The sequence below is a fragment of the Callorhinus ursinus genome, unplaced genomic scaffold (genome assembly GCF_003265705.2).
Source record: "Callorhinus ursinus isolate GAN/ISIS: 27379988/994484 unplaced genomic scaffold, GSC_fseal_2.0 scaffold11, whole genome shotgun sequence".
NCBI classification, from domain to species: domain Eukaryota; kingdom Metazoa; phylum Chordata; class Mammalia; order Carnivora; family Otariidae; genus Callorhinus; species Callorhinus ursinus.
The window spans coordinates 39,286,415-39,310,940 of NW_027397073.1; the positions used below are offsets into that span (position 1 = coordinate 39,286,415).

Below are 24,526 nucleotides of genomic sequence, written 5' to 3' on the forward strand. Positions count from 1 at the left end.
GGAAAAGGAGAGATTGGAGACAAGCTAACCTTTTATTGCGTAACCCAGGCAGGAGATAATAAGGGCCTGATTTACAGCAATGGCTATGAAAACAATGAAAGAATGGCAAAATTAGAACTCTTTTTATAAATAGAGTTAAACATCATGTGGTAATGCTGGGCAGTAGGAGATAAGAGACAGTCTGGCTTGGCCAAATTGAACTGATGCCTTTCCTCAGAAGAGGAAACCAAGAAGAAGATGCAAGTTTAGAGGAGAATAGATTTAGTCTTAAATATCTGTGTTGCAGTGTCTCTATTCATCACATCCAGACTTGTGCCTGGTACATTGCAGGTGACTATTTGGTGAGCATTCGAATGAAGAAAGGAAGAATTAAAGACTGGGAGATATTTAAGGGAAGGTATCAGAGAGGACTGGAATTGGTCTATATGACAGAGGAGAAAATGCTAGAAATACAAATTGTGAAGTCAGCATTAAACAAATAATATCACTGACATCTGAAAGGGCAAAGAGATGGAGTCAAAAGAGAATTAATGGCTCAACTCTAAGAAAATAGGATTATGTCATATAGACTTTCTCACTTCCACGTGTTTTCTTTCAGTTACTTAAATCTATCATCAAACTGCAGTTATAACAGATTGTTCTTTCCATTATACAACAATTATACAACAGCAACAGGAACTTTTTGTAACACTTTTCCATGCAAAGTGGGCCAAATAGAACCAAAATATTCAGTCCATTCACTTCAGTTACTATGACCCTTTTATGCAACACGATGCAGAAGAGATTTTACAGTTATTGGTCCAATACCTAGACCACCACTGTGAAAGCCAATTGGAAAGAGAGGACATTTCAGTCTCAACCTGAGTTGATTTTGCTCTTATGGGCCCAGCCTAGACAGGCAGAGGACAGCAGGACAAATAACATGTAAAAAATAAAGTAAACCTAAAGCCTTCAGGAGTTATAATATAAAAGGCTCATATCTATGAAAGTAATATTTGAAAAAAATTAAAATCCAAACTAGATCTAAAATGATATAAAAAACAATTTCTAAGTATTAATTATACAAAGTGAAAGACTAAAATTGATTGTTAAAAGTCAAGCAAACTAAAAACTTCACCATTTATAGCATTTAAATAACCTTATCATCATTCTTTCACCACACACCCCTGCCCAAAAAGCAAAGTTTTTCATGGCAGATACATGATCAATTTATTCACATTTACCACTGCCCTTTGGCTTTACCCACTCTCTGAAGGATTAAATAACCAAAGGACAGGCTGAAAGGAGGTAACAGAAAAAATAATAATACTGGAATAATATATGAACCAGACTACTGGTCACTGAATAATCATGAGTTGACTATATTCCTAAAATATAGTCATCATTTATCATTATAGTCCAAGAAATCTCATCTCTCAGCTCATAAAAGGGTCCTTAAAATTACTTCTAAATGTCAGATGAATGTAATTCAAAAAATGAGAACATAAAATTAGTGTATGTTTTCAGAAGCACCATTAAGGCCTTTTAGCAATTTCACTGATTTTTTTAGATTTTCCGATTGAAGATCCACCTAGAGGTGTTTTTTTCATCTCATTATTGTGTAGAGGAAATGGACTTTGAGCAGTCCTTGTCAGCTCTGAGGCCCTGATGGTTTGAAGACTATTTTCCCCACAGAGGATGATCCTATCAATTTGCTAGAGTCATCTTTGAATATTAAAGATTCAGAAAGTTAACTGCTACTTGAGATGAGGAGCTAAATTCATATAGGACCTAGGTTAATATGACAAGAAAGAGTAGGAGATATGTTGAAACTACTTAATCAGAAAAGGATCACCCATAGTTTAAATGCATGTGTTATTTGTAAAAGTTGGAGAAAGTACTTTAAGGTAAAGGGGAAGACTATTTTTTATTCTCTTTTTTTTAATGTTTCAAGTTTTTATTTAAACTCCAGTTAGTTAACATATAGTGTAATAGTAGTTTCAGGAGTAGAATTTAGTGATTTGTCACTTACATACAACACCCAGTGCTCATCACAAGTGGCCTCCTTAATGCCCATCCCCCATCTTGCAAATCCCCCACCCACCTCCCTTTCAGCACCCCTCAGTTTGCTTTCTTCACTAAAATGTTTGCTTCTTAACTGAAAGCAGGTTACTATTTTTTTAAAAATTAATTCAATAAAGAGTAAAAGATATGTTGAGGCTACTTTAAAAAAAAAAAAAAGTCATCCACAGCTCAGTGCCTTTGCATTTGTAAAACCCCAAGAGAGAACTTTAAGGAGAAGGTCTTTATTCTTTCAACTTCTCTAAAACTTCTCTAAAACGTTTGCTTCTTAAAGCAATTTATTTACCATTTAAAAATGTTGTGTGAATTATTCCCTAAAAAGCGAAGGAAATCAAATCATTTTCCCAACCATATATATACTATATAGAGAAATACAAGTTTATATTGATACATGGATCAAAGTTGCTTGTAGACAGAAGGGCAGCACTAGATTCTAATTCATTACACCTGTGCCACATAAACACCACAGGACTTATCTGCAGATCTTTCAATTATTGGAAAATCTGGCCTACTTTAAATACCTGTCTTTAATACTATTAGCGTAGGATAGCACTGCTAAGTATCTGTCCATATGAGTTTCTAAAAGAGAAAATAAATGATATTGCCTTCAGCACTGAAGTGTGAAGTTTAAAGACAGGTTACTATGAACAGCTAGAGAATCAAAGCAAGATTTTGGTCCATCTCAAATATTTGGGATTACTTGAGAAAAATGAAGTGAAGAGAATAATATCGATCTTATTCTCCAGCTCGGAGTGATCTGCATCCAAAAAAAAAAAAAAAAAAAGAACACTAGAGTTTTTTAAAGATCCTCTTAATTTTCGTCTTACTGTTGTACTTTTCCTCTTTGTTTTTGCTGGCTTACTAGAGCCCCATCTCTTGAGCATAGTTCTTGAGGCTTTTTCTGGGGGAACAAGCAAAGAACAGTGTACGCCATCTAGTGACTCAGTTCAAAATTGCAGCAGTCCAGGGAAGGCGAGTTTGAGCAGGATGCCATAATGGGTGTCTGCAGCCATGGCAATTAACAGACACTTCTTCCTTCAGCATTTCTCTGCCTGCCTGAAGAACACTGAAGTGCTTGCCATGAATTCCAGAGGGAAGCCCTCACTGCACATAAAAAGATTCAATCTAGGAACTTAATTTAAATAGCCCACAGTTAAAATCCTACTTTATTCCGATATGTATCTATAATTATTCTGCTTTAATGAGAACTTTTTAGTTGCCTGCTTAGTACCGGAATTAATATTACTACTGTAACACTTTGTTATATCATGAAGTGAGCAACTGGGATGAAAGAGGAAATAGGTTCCATTTGTGATCATACGCTAAGTGAACTGTGTGTCTAAATCATCATCAACCAAAGCTGTGGTTGGCAGTGTGTGAACTCCTGGGGAGTCGCGGAGTCATTTCACAGGGTCCTTGAATCCACCCTCGCAAGGCTCATTCTCTGTAAACGGAATCTGTGATGTCTTTTGCACACATTGGGTTCAAAACTGCAATTCAAATGTAATTAGTAAAAGAGCATTCCTAAATTGTCAACAGTTTGTGATGTCATTTTCATCAATAAATATTAGTATATCACTCTCACCTAGGAATCTTGAAAAAATATTTATTTATATTTATGTAATTTATTACATAAAAAGATAGATTTCCAAGAAATATAATGGTCCTGGGACACCTAGGTAGTTCAGTCGGTTAAACCTGTGACTTTTGATTTTGGCTCAGGTCGTGATCTCAGGGTCCTGGAATTGAGCCCCTCATTGGGCTCCATGCTCAGTGCAAAGTCTGTTTGTCCCTCTCCTTCCCCCTCTGCTCCTCCCCACCCCCCCACTCATGCTCTCTCTCTCTCTCCTTCTCTCAAATAAATCTTTTTTTTAAAGATTTTATTTATTTATTTGGCACAGAGAGAGAGAGCGAGAGAGAGAGAATAGGGGGAGTGGGAGAGGGAGAAGCAGGCTCCCTGCTGAGCAAGGAGCCCGATACGGGACTTGATCCCAGGACACTGGGATCATGACCTGAGCCGAAGAGATGCTTAACCGACTGAGCCATCTAGACGTCCCAATAAAATCTTCTTTTAAAAGAAGATTTTCTCTCTTTCCCTCTCCCTCTGCCCCTCCCCCTTCTAAAAAAAAGAAATATAATGGTCCTGATTTCAGCAGCCCTACTTCCAGAAATTTGTTCTAAAGAGATAATCCTTTGTTCAAAGACATTCACTTCAGTGTTGTTTATCACAGCAATTAACTGGACTCAAACCTGTGTTTGATAGTTAGGGATTGTTGAATAAATTTTAGTTTATCCATACAAAGAAAACAGCTTATCACTATTAAAAACTATTAATGAAGATCTATAGTCCTTGAAATGAAAATATTTTACCATATATTCACAGTGGAAAAGAGCAGATTAGAAAAGCATATATATCATAATCCATTTTTGTCTATTTGTGAGTAGGCAAAGAAAAAGTCTAAAAGGATATCTTTAATCCCAAGAGGAATAAATACTGTATTTTATCAAACATAATATGAGAGAAAGAAGTCAAAGATGCCCCCTCAATTTTTTGTCCTAAACAAGTGGAAGGACGGGGTTGACATTGACTTGGTTGGAAAGGAGAGTGTTTGAAGGGGAAAGCCAAGGGTTGATTTGGAGCATGTTACATTGGAGAGCCCATCTCATACCCAAATGTAGCTGTGAAGTCGTGTGGCTGGAAGATCACCAAGGTAGTGAGTATGGATAGAGGTGAGAAGAGATTTAAAGGGCATGCTCTTGGGGCATGCCAACGTTTGCAGACAGGAGAGGAGAAGGAAGCAGTAAGGAGTGGGACCAAGGGTAGAAGGAGGATCCAGAGAGAATGGTCACCCAGAAGGACACAGGTGTAGGAGAGAGTGATCTACTAGGTCAAATGCTACAGATCCTGTGAGACAAACACTGAGAAGTGACATCAGATTCAGCAATGTGGATGTAATGGAACAACAGCTGTTGTTTCCAGCCTAACTGGAAAAGGTTTAAGTGGAATTGAAAGGGAAAAAACTGGAAACTTTGAGTAAGGACAACTCTTTCAAGGATTGTTTATGTAAAGAGAAGCAGAGAATTGAAATAGGAAGTGGAGGATATTGATCCAAGGAAAATTTTTTAAAAGATTTATTTATTTATTTGAGAAAGAGGGGGGGGGAGGGGGGGGGGGGGGGGGCAGAGGGAGAGAGAGAATCTCAAGCAGACTCCCTGCTTAAGTGTGGAGCCTGTAGGTTGGGGCTTGATCTCAGGACCCTGAGATCATGACCTGAGCCAAAATCAAGAGTCGGACACTTAACTGACTGAGCCACTCAGGCGCCTTGATCCAAGGAACCTTTTTAAGGTAGCAATTTAACAGCATTTTTCTCTGCGGATAGGAGAGATCTGATAAAGAGGGAAAAAACTGATGACGAGATGTGATAAAATTGCTGGGAAAATATCCTTGAGTAGTTGAGAGAGAATGAGACCTAGTATATGAATGGAGGGCTTGATTTTAGAAAGGAGCAGGGACGGCCCATCCATCCTTAATAAGAAAAGGAAGTAAAAACAAAGGCAGAGTATAGGTATACTGTGCAGGTAATTTTATAGGTATGATGCTGGGAGCCTGTGGGAGTTCTTTTCCAAATGTTTCTGTTTTCTTAGTGAAACAGAAAACAAGGTTATCAGCTAAAAGTAAGTCAAGGAGCAGATGTTAAAGAGTTGGAGAGAGAAGATGTGAAATTATCATTTTTTTCCTTTAAATTTTTTATTGTTATGTTAATCACCATACATCATTAGTTTTTGATGTAGTGTTCCATGATTCATTGTTTGTGTGAAATTATCATTTAGGACAGAGGTCAGAAAACTTTCTCCGTAAAGGGCAAGATAGTAAATACTTTATCATTTGCAGGCCATTAGGGATCTGTCACAACTATTGGGACTCTGCTGCTGTCACATGAAAGCAGCCATAGACAATATATAAACTGATGGGTGTGGCTGTGTTTCAATAAAACTTTTTTTACAATAACAGATGGTGGGCCAGATTTGGCCCATGGGCCACAGTTTGTTAACCCTTGATCTAAAAGAATGGAATAAGGAATGGTCTAGGGAAACATGGTAGGAATTTCAGGCAACAATATTATGAATTTAAAATGAGGCCTGTTCTAAACCAGGAGCAAAACCAGCCACTCCCCTGTCACACATGGCGCCATTGGCCTGTGTGTCCCAAATCTACAGTCCAGCCACCCTCCTGCCCAGTAGGTGTGCACTGCCTGCCACCTGCTCAACACCAAGTCCACACACCTTCACCCCAGATCAACAGGGACTCAAACTGAGACTCTCCCCCTCAAATTCCACCCCCTGTACTCAAATTTGTGCACAAAAGTGGACATAATTATAACGGCAGAATGAAGCAATCCAAATGGTGACACTAATTCTGTGGAATTTGTAATGGATGAAAGGAGTGTGCTGGGTTGGGAACATCTTCAACAAGTACGTCAAAGAACAATACCTATTGCATGATTCTGGTTACTAAAAGAAACAAACCCAAACCTGGCCTTTTACATATAAGTTTGAAACTGGATGGTAGAGGGGCTGATCAGGACACCCGCCTCTAGGGAGGGGTGGGGTGGGATGGGGTGGGGGGAAAGGTGAGAGAGGCTTTTCCTTGTACATACCCTTCCTGTATATCTTTTTAAGTTTCTAAGACAAAAGGTAAATTAAGCAAACGAACAAAAATTAATTAATTAAAAAAATAAAATAAGATGAGGCCTAGTCAAATGGTGGTATGAATGTCTCCAGCCACATTCAATTGTATGGGTCCTGACATAGGGTTGGATATAACCACGATTTGGTTTTGCACGGCAAGTATGAGAAACAGAGAAAGGAACAAGAGAGTTTGAGTATGTATGCCAGAAAAATTACTATGAAGATGAGCAATGAAAGCTAAGCTGAGTCAAGGGGAAAATGAAGACATGAGGGGTAGGGCTCTGAAGGCAGGCTTTTAATGGGTGAGGACTTTCTATTAGCCTTTGATGCTCAGATTCTCTTCCTGAGGAAAGAGGACAATTCATTAGCTACTTCTTAGCTAATTAGCTAATAATGATTCAAACTTTGTTGGCTCACAGTGCATACAGTAGTCATCATTTTGTGGGGTAGATGTAATAGTACTCCCCATTTATTACTATGAGGGGAAAGAGAATCCGAATCCAATTTGGAAGTCATGTTTAAATGACAGTTTGCTTACAATTATATTTAGTTCTTAATTATTAGGACAACCCCCTAAATTTTCTTGCCTATTCTCTCTCCACAAATAATGCTTATACCTATTGATATAATTTCACTGATGGTCTTTCTTTTTTTCTTTTGATGTCTCACCCTCCCATTTTCCTTGCCTCTTAAGCCTTCACATGTGGTTATGTTTTACTTTTTCTGGATGGTCACTTGAAAGTATTCATACTCTTCGTGTTTTTCCCTCTAGAACTTTCTCTCTTTCGTTGGATTTATGAGCTTTAAGATGACGGCTCTCTTTATTTTAGCAGAAACATACCCAGGTGAGGAAAGAATGTCAGCAAGATCTAAGGACAGGATCTATTCCCTGTTCACACACTTCGTGCTTTACCCCCCTCCCTAAACCTTCCATGCCTCTCTACTAAGAGTTGTAGAGTCTTTGGTATTCAGGAACCTCCGTGACCTTGTCTCTACTTTTCCAACTGTACATCCCACTGCTCCTCAAACTTTACACTTCAGCCCCACAAAAATGCCTAACAGTTCCCCAGCCACTGTGCATCTGTGCACACAGATGGCATTGACTTATTGACTTAATTTAATAAGCTGAAGTCTCATGCTTATTGAATTACTATTTCACCTGAACCAAATTGCTTTACTTTCCCCATCCAAAATGTAGAAGTATTGGTTATGAGTTATAGAAATCCAATTCAGTATAACTTAAACTACTGGGTTATTAACAAATATTTATTAGGTGCCTACTCTGTGCAAGACATTGTTCTAGGCACTAGAGATTTGGTGATGAGCTTGAAAGCCATGCACTACACAGCTAGTATATTAGTATACTGCCTACTTGTTAGTATAGAAATCGTTTATAAACAAACAAAAACCCTATATAATGATAGGCATTATCAAGTGCTGTCAGGAACATTAAAGCAGGGTAAACAAATGGTGAATGACAGGGGAGGCCTTTTGTAATGGGATTGTCCGAGAAGGTCTCTCTAGCAGACATCTGAATGAAGTGATGGAGTGAGCCATGAGAATACACAAAGGAAGAACATATGAGGCAGAGAGAACAGAAAGTGCAAAGTCCCTCAAACAGGAATATGTTTGTGGTGTTGGGGAGATCCCAGGGAAGCCAGTATGGCTGGGGCACCACTGGTGAGAGTAAAGTGGTAGAAAAGAAGGTTGGGAAGGTGGCCAGCAGCCAGACCATATGGTCCTTGTAGGCCATTCTGAAAACTTGAACGTTTATTCTAAGGGTGATAAGAAGTAAGGAAAAGACTGAGCAGAAGGATCATTGGGAGTGTTCTGTGAAGACTAAGCCAAAAAGGAACAACAGTGAAAGCAGGGAGGCAGGGAGATATTGGGAAGGTCCAGGGGAGAAATAGAACTTATAGGGCCGTGTCAGCAGGAGGGCAGGGCTGCACTGCCCTTACACGTGACTCGAAACAAAATTTTGAAATCCTATCAGGATTCTTTCTCTGTAAGTCTCTTTTCTCCTCACTACACAAGCTCCTTTGTTCAGACCTTCTTCTCCATTGCCATAAGCAGCTCCAGGATCTGTGGTCAGAAAGAAAAGATTTCTTCTTGTCAGCCCCAGTACGAAAACCCCTCTGAAGGGACTGGCTGGGTCATGGGACCATTTCTAGAGCAATCATTCACCATGTCCAGTGCTGTGGTTGTGAGCCCAGCTTTGTGGCCCAGGGAGTGGGGTGCTCTAAGGATAGCTGGAAGGGCCAGCAAGATGAAAGAATTTTGCATTTTCTAGTTTGTTTTAAAGACAAGGCAGGGCACCCTGTGAGAATGCAGAAGGATGTGATGGCTGGAGAGAGATGGAAGGTAGCACACCGCTACCTAAGCCAAGGCCTGGGGACTCCTTCCTTCTTTAGATTTCTTTGGCACAATGCTCCTACACCACTGCATTATCCCTTCCAAGTGGTCTCAAATATGTCTATTTAGTGTTTCAACTAGACTGTAAATTTTCTGAGGAAATTAAAAAGAGCCACAGTATTAATTTCTTTGACAAATCCTCTGGCACCTCTGACAGGACAGAGTTGACCACTAGTGGATTCTCAGGAGAGATTTACACGTTGATTCCAACCAGAGGAAATCTGGAACCCATGCCTCTCCAGCTAAAAGGGTTCTTCAGGAGTCCAGAAGCAATCTTGTCATAAGCACATACATCTATAATCAGTTTCTTGAAACAGCTTCCCACATATCGGGCCAACTAAAAACAACTTGATTTTTTTCCAACCACTGATTTTTCAAAACCTCTCTGTTGGGTGTTGCATCTCTCCATGGGGCTGTACCTCAGCACATTCTAAAAGCAGCCTCAGTTACACTGGAATATTAAACCAAAGCCTCATTCTCTCAATACACTAGCAGATTCTCTGTCTCCTATTGTATCAGAGATTTCCAAGACCACCCTTGGGTTCAGTGATTCACTAGAAGAACTAACAGGATCAACATATAGTTGTACTCACAGCTATGATTTATTACAGTGAAAACATATAAAGCAAAATCAGCAAAGGGAAAAGGTGCATGAGGCAAAGTCTGGAGGAAACCAGGTGCAAGCTTCCAAGAGTCCTCTCCAGTGGAGTCCCACAGGACACAATTATTTCCTCCAGCCTCGAATTACAGCAACACCTGTGAAATGTTGTCAACCAGTGAAGCTCATTAGAGACTCAGTGCCCAAAGGTTTTATTCGAGGCTGGTCAGGTAGACATCCAAAATTCCATGTTCCCAGAAGATAGGTGTTCAGCATACCACATTGTTTTTCAATTTGGGCACAAATAGCCACTCTTAGTTAAGGTAGTGGGAACAATCCTGAAATCTAAATTCCCAGGCCTTTCAATGGATAACAGTCTCAGGCCTGCTGTGAGCCCTTTGCTGCACTGATGTTTCTGTGAGCGTGAGAAAGTCTGACCCGCCCTGGAGGAAAAGTCAGCCATCCTGGGTCATCTGGCTCTACCAAGGATAGATCCCGAGGGAAAGGCACAGAGAGAAAAGCTCTTATTTACCTAGTGTTTTTAGAACTTGGCTTTCAAGAGACAAATGCTATAAATCTGACTTTGTTTTTGATGAGCTGCCTTTACAGGTTCTATTCTGAACCTCTTTTTAAAGACTTTGCATCATACCATGGGCTATCCAGCACATAGCTTCTATTAGGGTCACCTTGACCTGGCAATTCATATTCTTGGGTGGAGGATCCTCTTGTGGCCATTCTAGCCAAGCAAGCTTCCCAAGCATCAGCTCAGCATGCGGGAAGGTACCAGGTACCTTTGCCCCACCAAATCCAGAAATGTGGCCCACTTCTGCCCCAGCTCTCTCCTTCCACATTCCTATCACAGCCGGCTCCAACCAGCTTCTTGCCTTCACACTTCCCCTTGTGCCTGCCAAACCCCAAGAGACAGAAACATCTGGCCCAAGAATCCTCCACCAGTTTTTGTCTTTGGGATGAAGGTAGGAGGAGTGTTCTGTTCTCCTGCAGACGGAAAATGCCCAAGGCTCCAATAAATTCCCACAACACTCTCTTAAGGAAAATTCCCCACTCACTAATAGTCTTCCACATCATTGTATATACAGGCTAAATAGGGGTGTGCATGTGTGTGTGTGCATACACATACTACCAGACAGAACAAGTTTAGGGGCCACTTTTAGCTAGTCCTGCATAGATGGCCTGGCATATATCTTTAAATTAGCTTCAGCTTTAGGGTCTCAGCCTAAATTCTAAGACAGGAGAAGTGCCAAATATTCATGCACATTCATAAATATATTTATAAGTAAATATCACTTAGCATTCCATGGCTATCTAGTTTTGCCAGTAAAAAAATGGTGCCAAAAAACAAGAAAAGGCAACTTCAGTATTCATCATATTTCCCTACATGTTTCTCTCTTTAGATCTGCACAGCTCAATTCTCCACTTTTTCCCAGCAACACGGATTTCAGAACTTTCTCAAGACGGCTCTAGGTGCCTTCCCATGGCAAATACCACCCAACATGGGCTCATCTCCAAAGATAGTGGGCTGCACTTTAATTTCTTTTGTGTGTCATAAGCTATTGACTTAGGATAATCGTCACTGCTAGGCTCAACTGCCCTGGTATTTCCCAGATTTGACACACACATGAGTTTGTGTGAGTGGGCCCAGGCACACACCATGAAATGGTCATGGGAGGAATGTACAGCAAATCTTTCTGAATCTTTGCAGTGAAATATCCTTTGAAGTCAAATAAGTACAATAGCCTAATAACACACAGAAGCAACAAGAGCAAATGCGGGGAGGGGTGGCCTGAAAGGAACAGAAGTATTGCTCACAGTTCTGATAATCCTACCAACTGCTTCTAGAAATATCAGGTGACTCCACATGTTGGGAGAGATTTAATTAGAGCAGAGGCCATTACTGCTGGATTGTCTAAGGAGAGAGTGCTCCAGAGGGAGCCTGAGTTGGGCAATAGGACAGCTGCCTAAAAAGATGGTATAGATAATGGTTCATCCCTTTTATTCGTTTCCACATTCCCCAAACACATTTCCTCTGGCCTCAACAAAACAATTGATATTGTAGTGTTATTATCATAATATTAAGAACATTTTGGAGATTAATTTTAACAATTTTTATAAAGCAATCTAACAAAAATAATATCAATAGTGCTTAGTCCAAGATCCAGCACATAGTAGGAGCTCAATAAATATTTGTAGAATCCATGTTCCTTTTGCTGATAATGAATGACTTTTGCTGCTGTGACAACCTGGAAAATGCTTTTTTAGCCTTATGATTTAGCTTAAGCCTCTCTTTCTCCCTGAAGTTTTAGTCCTTTCCTCCCTGGTGCTTCTATTGCTCTTCTCCTCGAGCACTATGTATCCTATTTCATTGTTTATATGTTCTCTTTCACTGTGAGATCTGGAATACAGAAATAGTGTCCCAGAGGGGTGCCTGGGTAGCCAGTCATTAAGTGTCTGTCTTCAGCTCAGGTCATGATCCCAGGGTCCTGGGATCGAGCCCCACATCGGGCTCCCTGCTCAGTGGGAAGGCTGCTTCTCCCTCTCCCGCTCCCTCTGCTTGTGTTCCCTCTCTCGGTGTGTCTCTCTCTGTCAAATAAATAAATAAAATCTTAAAAAAAAATGGCATCCCAAGAGTTTAGCACAATAACTACTAGTTCCTCAACACATGTTTTGGAATGAAATGAACAAATGAGTTAATAGACAAGTAATCCTTAAATGTACCTTTTGATATCTCATGGGTTTTAACGTGAACCACTAGTGTTCACTGTCCAATATTGAGTTTATGGGATCCATATCAAAAAACTCTGTGTAAATCCTCATTACATAGACCACACCCATTTCCTTCTTCCTGCCCTCAATAATTTGGGACAAGTAGGGGGCCATCATCTAAGAGACTTTAAACTATTTAACGAACATATTTGCTGCTCCCTTGTTGCTGGACCATCCACAGTGTAAATAGCCCTGGCTCCCTTGACCTTTATCAAGGGTCTTATTTGCACAGCTTTAAATAATATGTGCTGCTCTACTACTTTAATTCATTTAAAGAGTTTACTATTTTTTTTTAGTGAGGTTTTTTTTAGGTGTAGAATGAAAGGTGCAATTTCTCACTGCCCCAGAAAGATAAAATAAGGAAGCTAACAAGGAAGGAAGGGGCAAAGATCAAAGCATCAGCATGTTTCATCAACCTGTCCCTGAAAACACAACACTTCATAAAACAAACAAACAAAAAAACAGAACTAATCATTGCAAGAGACTTTAGTTTTTATTCCCAAAGATGTTTTACTTTCCAAAAGTGAAAATCAAACTATATTTAACTTCAAACTAACATGCCAGGAAGTATCCAAAATTAAATAGTTAATATTATAATAACATAATCATAATTTAGGAACATATTAGTAAAAATATTCCAATTAAAATAAAAATACGACTTTGAAAGTCAGTTTTGTTTAAATAGATAACAGAAGTCCTATTTGAAGTCCCCTTGGCTTTGCTGATTGTTAGTGCTTCCCCAAGTAAAGTGCTCAGAGCTAAAACTGTACATCAACAAGGATTTATTGAAAGCCTTTGACCTTGGCACATTTAGGTCCATAATAGTTCCTGAAGAAATATGTCACAGTTTTTCAGGAGCTTTCAAACCTCCTTCGTTTAAAACATATGTATTGCTTACAGGGTGACATCTCTCCTAGAAGTCAAAGAACCTGAACTTCTTCCCTTTCTTCCTTCAATCCCTCCCTCCCTCATATCTACTGGGACCCATCCTATTTTGCACACCTTCCAAAGAAGTAAATTCCACAGTCTCTCTTAGCTATCATCCACTCATTCATGCTACTAATGTTTATTGATTCACTAATATTTCTTTTTTTTTAGATTTTATTTATTTATTTGAGAGAGAGTGTGTGTGAGCAGGGGGAGGGGCAGAGGGAGAGGGAGAAGCAGACTCTCTGCAGAGCAGAGAGCCCAACGTGGGGCTCAATCCCAGGACCTGGAGATCATGACCTGAACCGAAGGCAGATGCCTAACCAACTGAGCCACCCAGGCGCCCCAATTCACTAATATTTCTAATTAATGTGTTAGGAATAAAAGCTCAAGCTAATGCCAGAGTCTGTCCCAGTGCTACGTATTGGGCACCGTGCTAGGCATAAAGCCATAAAGATGACACAGTCCAGCCTAAAGGAGCTCACAGATCTTTCAGTGGTAACAAACATACGACAGGCAATTTTAATAAACTGTCATGATTTGGCAAGTGTACAATAAAGGCATGAATTTAGTACCATAGTTGCACAAAAGAGGAAGTATCAAAGCAACACTCATTGTCAGGAAAATTCTCCCTTAGATACAATTTTGAACCATAAGAGAGAAACAAGCTCTCTTTGTTCATGCACAGTGTCCAAAACCTAATACACATGCACTTTTTTCAGATTTATGTATCATGAATTCACCTCAATAATTTTGTCTTCAGTGGGACTATGGGAACGTGCCTCAATGTGTGCAGGACAAGTTGGGGATGAGGGAGAAAGTGTTGGTAACCTTTGGGTTAATTCAGAACTTCAGCCAACTCATCACTGGATTCAGACCATGTAAATTTCTCACAGGGCTTAATTTTCCAGACTAATTGTCCTTAGTGATCAAGTCATCCCCAAATATACAAACTACTATTGGTAGTTTGCAGAGACAGTACCGTCCAAATATGACAGGAAAAAAAGGTAATAGAGCCTTTTCAGTATCTATCAAGCCCCTGCTTCATGTAAAATGTTTTATTATACATCTGTTTCTACCTCCAGGGAATTATTGGCCAAGTTGCTAAGTCTTTGAAGAAAGACTAGAGGATAGTATTAAACCAAATAGTAAATTTTTAATTATTTATGTTTCTCAATTACACTTACTATAAAGTTGAAGAAATTGTTTTTAAAAATTCCTCTATGGTCCTATGGCAAGAAATACTCACCAATATTATTAAAGTGGGGCATCTTTCTTTCAGGTTATGTTTGTTTTCAACAACATGTAAATGCTATTTGAATTTGCTTCAATGAGTAAATATTTCACAAATATACATTCTAGCAACATCATGCTTCCAAAATATCATTTTTATTTTGCCAGTCTAGATAACTCCATAGAAAAGAACAGTTCAAAAATGGAAATCACATAATTATAGGTAACATAAATTCTGATATCATGAAACTGAAAACCCAACAGAAAAAATATATGAAAGATTTTGGGGCTCAGTCACTACAGCATGAGACTCTTGATCTCAGGGTTGTAAGTTCAAGCCCCACATTGGATGTAGAGATTACTTAAAAATAAAATCTTTTTAAAAAAAGAAAGATAGATAGACTTGAAATTCATGAAAAGATGCTCAACCTCTAGCATAATTCAATATATGCCCATTTACATTTTAACTTGATCCCAATTGTTCACCTACCATATTGGCAAAGACAGAAATGTAAAAAGGGGTGCAGTGTAACAATATCCAACAAAATCTAAAATGCAGCCATCCTTTGGCCCAGAAATTTCCCTTGGAGGAATCAGTCCTACAGATGAACTCCCGTGTGTGTGCACTGGGTGCCTCCAAGGACACAACAAAGCACTGTTGGTAGCAACAGCCTTCCACAGATGTCCCTTCTGTCCATCCCTAGCTTTGCTTCCTGATCAGGTGTCCATGATCTCCATCCAGACCACAAGAGTGCTCTACCTAGTCTCCCTTTTTCCCCTCCCTCCCTCTCCACATCTACAGGAGCCAGAGTAATGTTTTTAAAACAGAGATCAGATTACATCATTCGGCGGCTTAAAACCCCTCCAATGCCTTTCCATCATGCCAAACATGAAATCCACTCCTCTAACCTTGGCCTGTGAAGACCCATCTACCCAGTTTCAGCCTGCCTCCTGACTTCATCCCACGACTCTTTGGCCTTACTTACCTTCAGAGTTCCAGACACAGAGACCTCTCTCTCTGGGCTTCTCCGGCACACCCGGTTCTTTTGTGCTTCAGAGTCTCTTTGCGTGGACTCCTTGCCCTCGTTTTATAACAGTGCCTCCCTCTAGCCCTTCAAGCTCTCTCTAAAATGCCATTCCCTGGCCACCCCAGCTAGAGCAATAACCAGGCGCTCACTCTGTAACACATCATCCCATTTTCTTTCTCCTTACATCATCTATTTTCATTTGGCTGTGTTCCTGTTCATTATGTAGTTGTTTACACACTTCTCTCCCCTGTAATGTAAGCTCTATGAGAGCTTAGTTCCCTGCCACATTATCAGCAACCAGAAAAGTGTCTGCACATAATGGGTGTTGAATAAATGCTTGTTGAATGAATTAAGAATGGAATACATTATAGGATACCCATCAAACAGAACACTGTGCAGCCATTTAAAAAAAAAAAAATGCAGTGGTGGACAATCCAAGTGTTGTCTTCTGACCAAGCCTGCACCCTTGCACCTGACCTGCCCTTGGTCGGACCACTTAGACCTCATCTCAGATCTTTCTGTTCTGGTCTTCTTGCCATTCTCGATTCATTCCACGCCTGTGCCTCAAGGCCTTTGTTCTTGTCATTCCTGCACTTTTTCCCCTGCATGGTTCCCTGGCTCACCTCAGTCAGCTTGAGAGGACTCAAAAGTCTGCTCACAAATGCCTTCCCTAACCACTAGCAACATTCCCCCCACCCCCATCACTCTCTCTCTTCTGACCCTCCTGTACTTTTCTTCATTGCACCTGTCATTTGAAACAAAAGTCCCTACTTACTTGTGCACACGTGTACTATGTGCTTCCCCTGACTGGAACGTTCCTTGATGCTCTTTTCTGCCATGACCTCCCCAGCGGGTAGAACACTGCCTGGCATAGAGTAGCAGCTGAACAAATATTTGACTGGCGGAGAAAGAGTAAATGAATGCATCCTTGAGCGCAAAAAAAAAGCAAGGTACTAAACAGTATGCCCATAGTTACGCTGCAGCCGTTTGTATTAAAGGAAATGACTCCTATATATAAACTCTCTGAAAGGGAAATCCAAGAACATACTAACAGTGACAACCTCTACGATAGGAACTAAAAAGCTGAGGCACGGGGATAGAAGGAAAACTTACTGGTCCTCCATATCCTTACTTTTAATAAGATTTCATTTTTACCATGGGCATTAATTTTTTAAAAAAATTAAGAATTATCTCATATTTGACAGTTTTGCAAGCTTATGTGTTTGAAGCCAATAGAAAATCAAGGCCCTCATAAGCATTACGGCAAAATGTAAGCATTCAACAACCATTTATTTAGCAATCCTATAAACTTAGCATAGCCCTATTCAATCTCTTCTTTGGATGTTGATGAAAATGTGTGGTTAGGAAAGATACCTATACTTTCTGCTGGAAGAGATATATATTCCTTAGGCATATATGGGAGGAAACAGGGTAATGTGGATTTCTGACAGGATAAGACCTTATATAAATACAACAAGCCCTCTACACGTTTCGTATGCCAGAAAAGCGCCTCTATACCCAAGATGCTTTGAATCTGCTTACAAGGTGGAAATAAGACCTCAGTGTTTTTTTAAAAAAATAAAAACTCTCCGCCAATAGACTCTACCCATCCTTAACTGGCTGATTATTCAGTGTTTTTCTGAACACTGGCTTCGTCAACCAACCATACCTTACTTTAAGAAAACCAACTATTTGAATACCTGGATTTATTAAAAAAAAATTATAGGAGTGTCCACTTGCTCTAATTAAGGATTCCTTTCAATATGAAAATAATAAACTTTTAAAATATGATTCAATACAAAAAAATACACAGAAATTTCAGGAGCACCATCACTGAACACACAGGTACTCAGTAATTACTTGCTGGTTGGATGAGCATACCTATTGAAAATCAGTAGAGTGAAATGGACAAGAGCGTGGGTTGGGATCCAGTTTTCCCTGTGTTCGGGTTCTCTCTCTGCCATTCATTAGCTGAGTATGACCTTCAACAAGTGACTTAACCTCTCAAGGCCTCAGTATTCCTTACCGAGATAAAACAAATGAGTATAATGCCTCCCTTGAAGTTTGTTGTATTAAATGAAAGATATGGGTAAATAAAACATTGGTACATTTTATCACATATTGCCTTTTATCATGTATTATAATATCAGATATGATTTCATTTACTAATTTCTGCTTGCCTGAATGGAAGCAAATGAATGGCAAGAATAAAACACAAGTGTTGTTATATTTTCGGAGATACAATATAGAAAACTATACATGAATATAATTACATATTTAATTTCTCTATCTATATCTATAGCACTCGAACAGTGTCTGGCACATGGTAAATGTTTGGTAAATGGTGGTTGGTAGTATGAAAAGGAACACAAAACACTGAGGGTTTGACTCTCCTTTGTCATATCCACGAAAACCAATTTTGTATGTAACACTCTAGGACGCTTTACTGCGCTGGTACAGGGAGGGGGTAAAAGACTGTGTAACTCAGATTTTTTTTGTGTGGCCTGAAACTTAGGAGAAAACAGTTAACAGGTATATAAGTAAATTGTGGCTGCTTATAACAATTGTTAACATCTCTTTTGTGTGTGATGATTAGTCATTCTGCAGAGCAAATACTGTGACTTAATATCCTGTCCAAGTTTATTTTATAGTGTTACTTGCTTCCCACTTTCTTAATTAAAAATACTAAATGTAAATGTTTTATTTAACATCCTAGACTAGAATAGAATATCAGGTGTTTGGGGCGGGAAAGGGAAACATGGTACAAATTGCTTCTGATTCAGAGACTAAATGAATGTGTTCCCTTAGGTGACCAAAGGTTTCTTCTTTTTCAGTTTTCTGGCTTCCCCCCCGCCGCCTTTCCTTCTGGCACTTCTAGTTTGTTTAGTAAAGTTTAGAATTCTCACAAAAGGCCTTATAAACACGTGTTATGAGATTTTAAATCTGATTTGAAAGTGCCTCTTTCCTACTCCCTCTGAGTAAAGTGACCTTTTTAAATGGAGGGAAGTGGGTTTAGATGACAGTCATGATAAATGCGGTCATGTTCACTCAATAAAATAAGGCCCAGTGCATTTGAGGATAAATCAGTGAAATGTACAGCCCCACCTGTCTGTCTCCATCATTCATTTCCACTGTCACTTTCACAGTGGCTGATGGATCACAGTTGCTGTAAAATTAGACAGCCTTTAATCTCATTTCATCCTGATTAGCTTCTCTTTACCCTTTCCCTCTAACTCACTGACTGACACGCTAAAAACTCGCACTGGGCTATATATGAACATGAGTACAAACGTCTCCTCCAATACCTGCCTGTGAGGGCAAGGCTGGTGTCCACTTCTCGAGAAATCTGGAAAGGGTCAGGCATGTATCCCTTGTTATTTAAAAGGTAATCAATACGTGCAGTACCCAGTGCCATTTTAGACAGATGTTTGCTCTTGCTCACTGCCCTATTTATTTTGCTTTGCTTCAGGTTTAATCAGAAGTCAAATTAGGTCTTTTGCAAAACTCGAACATTGATTTAATATAGATTTTTTCTAATAAATTTGGAACGTTTCACATTCAGAATAATTTCAAAGAGTTATTTGTGTGTATTTATAGCCTCTCGATTCACAGTAATAATTTAGAAAAGACAATAATTCAGGAATGAGAATACTAAAATACTCAGCCAAGAAATATAGCACAGAAGGTTTAAAAACAAGAGTAAAAAATGGGAATGCCTTCAAGTAGCCTTTATATTAGGACTTCAAAGAGCTTCTCTCTTATTTTGAAGGTTTCCATAGTTTAGGGCAATAGTTTCATTTGTTTGCATAAAGCATAACAATAGGAGTAATCAAATGAAAAAGAGGCTTAAGAATAAATCATGTATTATTTCCTTCACTTAATTTCTGCTTGCCTGAATGGGAGCAAATAAATGGCAAGAACAAAACGCAAGTGTTGTTATATTTTCAGAGATTGCGCTTTATGATCAAACTGGATCTCTAGTTAAAAAGATGCTAATACAGGTTTTCATTACCTGTAAGGTTTGGGCACTGAGCTGACCAAAAATTTAAATATTGAAAGAGTGGAAGTCATAACGTAAGTTGGTTATAGCCCCTATTCCCATACCCGTGTCCCATGTGAATAGATGCATGCAGATGATAATCAACACGGTGAGCTTACACTGCCCAGATGACATGATGATGAACTGGAGTAGCACCAGACTGCTCACAATATACACAATATACATCACGTATGAGTAGCATAGTTTTCTGTTTGCTATTTTGGAACTAGCATCATAATCTAAACAATGATAATTTTCTTTTAATGTTCAAAACTATTCCATCTTAGTTGGTCGGCGAACTCAACATATATTCTGCCCCACTGGATTCTGAGAAGCTATATGGTATCTTTGCGGAGCCGTATGGTTAAAAGCATTTTCCAAAGAGATAACTGAGGGTTAAGGGGCAAAAGGACATCCCCAAGATGATTCCCTAAGTCAGTGACCTAATTAATGGACCACACACAAATCCACGGATCGCACAAATCCACATCCAAGTTCCACATTATCACAGAAATCAGGGGTTTCTGTACCGAGGCCTTCTGGCATTATAGATATAAGTTCAAAAAACAATGAATATTCCTAGCAAAAAATAAATAACTAATAAAATAACCCAAACTCCTAAAATCGTTTAGTAAGAAGCTTAAATGATCTGATTTGCTCTTTCGGAAGCTGTGTTACAGATTTCAAAGCTATGCCTGTTCCTCATTCATTGTATTTACATATCTTAGCCAGCATAAGTGCATTCTGAGAAAAATAAAAGATAGGAAAAACAAAATGAAATGAGAGATATATATCATCCAAAATAAGTTGGCCATAAGATAGGCTCTCTCTCTTTCGGCATTGGCAAAAGAGCACAAAGAGCTGGCCCTGACTCATATTGATTTCCCACTGCACTGGTTTCTTAAGTGCTCTGTTGATCCGTGTCAAGCAATACGTTCCCTGCCTGAACATGCACATCACCTCCCCATTTGTCCTCACCTAGATTTAAGGTGCCCATATGATGAGCTGAACAAGGACATCATTTTTCCTACTGGTGTCACTGGGTCCAAACCACCGCATGTGATATGATAACTAATTCTGTGTGAGTTTACATTTGCCATATGATATGATAATAGCAGAGACCAGCACTGCACTGCACATGAGGTGACAGGGCTGTCCTAATCTCACTGTGCGTGTCCCCGAAAGAAAATGTAAATGAGAACAGACAAATACAGAGACACCTGGCTTTGGTGGGTTTCTGAAGAACACACCCTCCTCGCAGCCACCACACTGGGGCCGGGAGGGTTGGGGGGAGAAGGGCGAGACCAAGGGAATGGATGTTTGTGATGTTCCTGACAGTTTTTATCTTTGTTCCAGAAGAGCTCCTAAGCAGATAGATAGAAAATGTGTGATTGTGCTGCTAATGACATTGTACAGGAGATTAAGCGTATACATTTGGAGAAGGCATTAAATCAGCAGGACCTTAATTTAAAAACTTAAAACTGTATGGAAATTCAGCTTGCTCATTGCTGTGGAATAGAAAGCTCCCAAGCACCCCGAGTCTGTTTATGGAAAGACTGCCAGCAAACCAAGTTTGGGCAGAGCATCTTCATGGCTCCAAGTGTTTGCAGGGTTATTTCTTCCAAGCAGTAACCCCCAGCCCTGTCCATCTGCGAGGATCCGTCATTGCTTTAGAATTCGATCCCCATCATCAGGCAGGTGAGGAGAACTTAAGAATCGAAAGCAGCATGACAGGTTGTCCTTGACTAATTTGCGGAATAATATTATGTAAAATTAGTCAAAAGGGGTTGGGTTTGAGATTGCTGGGAACACACGGCTGAGCCACAGTGGATGGGTGGGTGCCCCGCTCTGCTGCTTATGCTCTCTTCTTCCTTCCGACTTACTCTCACATTTTATGCCCTTTGGTGGAAGCAAATAACCAGGGAGCCAAGGTATCAAGTCCTAAGATGAAGAAATTCATACGTCTTTTTCTTCCCCCCCTCAATTCCAGTTATGCCGTACAACAGTGCCCACCACTGCGTTGTGGAGGTAGAAAACTTCTTGTTTGTGCTGGGTGGAGAGGACCAATGGAACCCCAATGGTAACTATTGAACTCAACAAGTATGTGTGTTGTGGAAGGCGCCGCCAGTAGCAGCCCGTTTCGTAATTACTGTGGAAAATGTATGTCTGTGCACAGGGACAAATGAAACAGTCGGTAAATTGGGCTGACAATTGGAGGGAGGGTCAACCATTGAGCCGGCAGAGGACGCACGCAGCAGAGCATTCGCTCATTGACTGTCTGGGGATTTGGCTTCGCAGTGATGCCCCAGCCCCTCTCCTTATCCATCCCCTGAGGAATGCCACGAGCATAAGCTCAGACTCCCTAGAGGCAGGTAGCAAGCTGCAGCTATTAAGAATCCTCACCACCTTCCCCACCACTTTTCTCCCATTTTATCAATACAGTAAAGCAGTTTTCCATAAATAAGCTTTATCTGCGGTCACAACGCATAACCCCAGCTGAAGTTCCTTTGCAGCTTTTGTTACTTGAGACCCACTCGGGTGGCTGCACCTTTTGCAAGGGCTCCTTTCGAAGACTATCCACCACCTTCCCTGTTGATGTGATTACTTCAGAAATTTATCACAAAGAGAAATTGAACATTTTAACACACTTCCCAAGCCAACACAGGGAGAACACTGTGCCTTGCAGAATACGCAAAATTATCAAGATATTTTTGGAACGCTTGCACATGAAAGAGGAGTTGCGGTTGTAGCCTTCTGTGTAACAGAGATCATTATGACCGAGAAACCATAAAACAGCTTGCAGGTACACATTTTTACTTTAAAACCCCAGAACATCCAAGCGAAATTACATATACTGCATGTATTTTATTGTGAATGCTCTCTTTCAGCATCTGCACCAAGGCAAATTATAGAAAATTGTTACATCTGTTCACTCTAGAAAATCTTCCAGGAAAACAACCCAGGCCACCCTCCAAGAACACTTCTTTGAGGAGAGCAGGACATTCTTTCTCAAAACCTGCAGCTTTGTTGGTTCCAATCCTTGAGCGTTCCAAAGCGGACAGTTCCTGAGCTTTGTGAGAAACAGGTTTAGAACAGAAACAAAAGGGATAGTTAATATGTCTCCTCTAACTTACCTTTGCAGTGACAGACTTGACGTGTCCCCAAAAAATGCTGGCAGATGTACAATCTACTGTAAGCTCCCCATTTACTGCTTAACCTGTTCTCCCTCCAAAGTGATCTGAACTGAATAGAGCCTTTGTAAGTGAACAGTGCACAGCCATCAGGTTTATCTAAGCAAAAAATCTGCCGAGCAGTCTTTTTTGAAGGCCAGATTAGAACTCACATGTGACAAGAGAAGGCTGCAAAGTCCTGTTTCTGGGGACCATGCTCTCTTAGCCTGCCTCCCGTCCCAGGTGGAGCAGGCCTCTGTTAAGATGCCAGTCTTGGTGTGACCACTTGGTGTTCACAAAACACCATGAACTTCCCATTCCTCTGAGACAGACCTTTTCAGCAACACAGAAAACCTGCTCCCAGGGTTATGCCCCTCCTCCTCAAAATAACCTACATCTGCTTACTGTTTCCCATTGTCTTATCAAGCATAGCTGAGAGATTGGGTGGGGGAGGGTGGTTAGGGAAGAGCATAATGGGCGTATTCCTTTGTCTGGTCTAGAGAGTCAGGGTTTTATCTACGAACTAATTCAGACTCCCATAAAACTGTGCCATTGGACCTCACTGATTTGCTTTCCCCCACCCCTCAGAGGAACAGGAATTCAGTTGAAAGCCCTCAATGAATATGCCGCAACAAAAGACTGTAGAAAATAGTGTTGCATTTACTGCAGAGACACCTGTCACTGTCACTACTCAGCATGCCCCATGTGAAGAGCTATGTGACAAATTCTTGCCAGACTGTAGCACTGAGGCATTGTGTGCTTTGGATAATTGCTACTAATACATTTGTGTGATTTAACGTGTCTCTCTTCTTTTGCTTGAGCCACTAGGAGGCTCAGAATTGAATTTTAGTAAAACTTTAATTTTACGTTTACTCTCAATTTGGCCGTGGCAGCTAACTCTTTTTCTGTTAGACCCCCTTTTAGAGCTCTGGGAGTCCTACCTGAAAAGCTGAGTCATTCTGTCCCTGATGTGTTTGGCACGTGAAGCCATTTGTATAGATGTCGGCAAATGCTGATGAGCCACTGACTCAGCTCTCCTAAACAGAGGAGAATTGGTCACATCAGGAGGCGGGCAGGCCAGTCTTCTGTACCCCTGGGTCAATCACTCAGTCATTGGCTGAGGTCTTCCCCCAGGTCAGGGGGAGGGTAGGCAGGGATATGGCCTCTACAGCTGAGAGCAGTTCCCCAGAGAGGGAGCAGCTATGACAGTGAGCAACCTGGGGAGCACAGCACCAATCTGGTAAAGGTATCTGGGCTAGGTACCAAACACACCTCTAACACAATCCTTTAGACATTTTCCATGTAGCTTCATATTCCAGCCATCTGGTCAACCATACCTGACCCCCCCCCTTTTTTTTAACCATGAACAGTAGTATTTATTGAGTACTAATTATTATCCAGGAATTCGCTAAGCACTCACCTGCATAATTTTACTTAGTCCTCACAACCATCCTGGGAGGCCTGTTGCATGATTGTTCTAATTTTGCTATGAGGAGTCCAAGCCCGAAGAGGTAAAAGAACTTGCCAGGACACGCAACTTGCACAGAGCTGGGCTGATTCCAACCTAGGTCTGTCTGCCTTGGTGTTG

General features: G+C 40.4%; 1 protein-coding gene across 1 annotated transcript in view; it reads left to right on the forward strand.

The window, feature by feature from the left end:
* The window catches only part of KLHL14 (kelch like family member 14), a 95,196-nt gene that overhangs the window by 51,551 nt on the left and 19,119 nt on the right, over positions 1–24,526 (forward strand). The window contains exon 3 of the mRNA XM_025886901.2: positions 21,759–21,848. Within this exon, the coding sequence (XP_025742686.1) occupies positions 21,759–21,848 (90 nt within the window). The remainder of the gene's footprint in view (positions 1–21,758; positions 21,849–24,526) is intronic.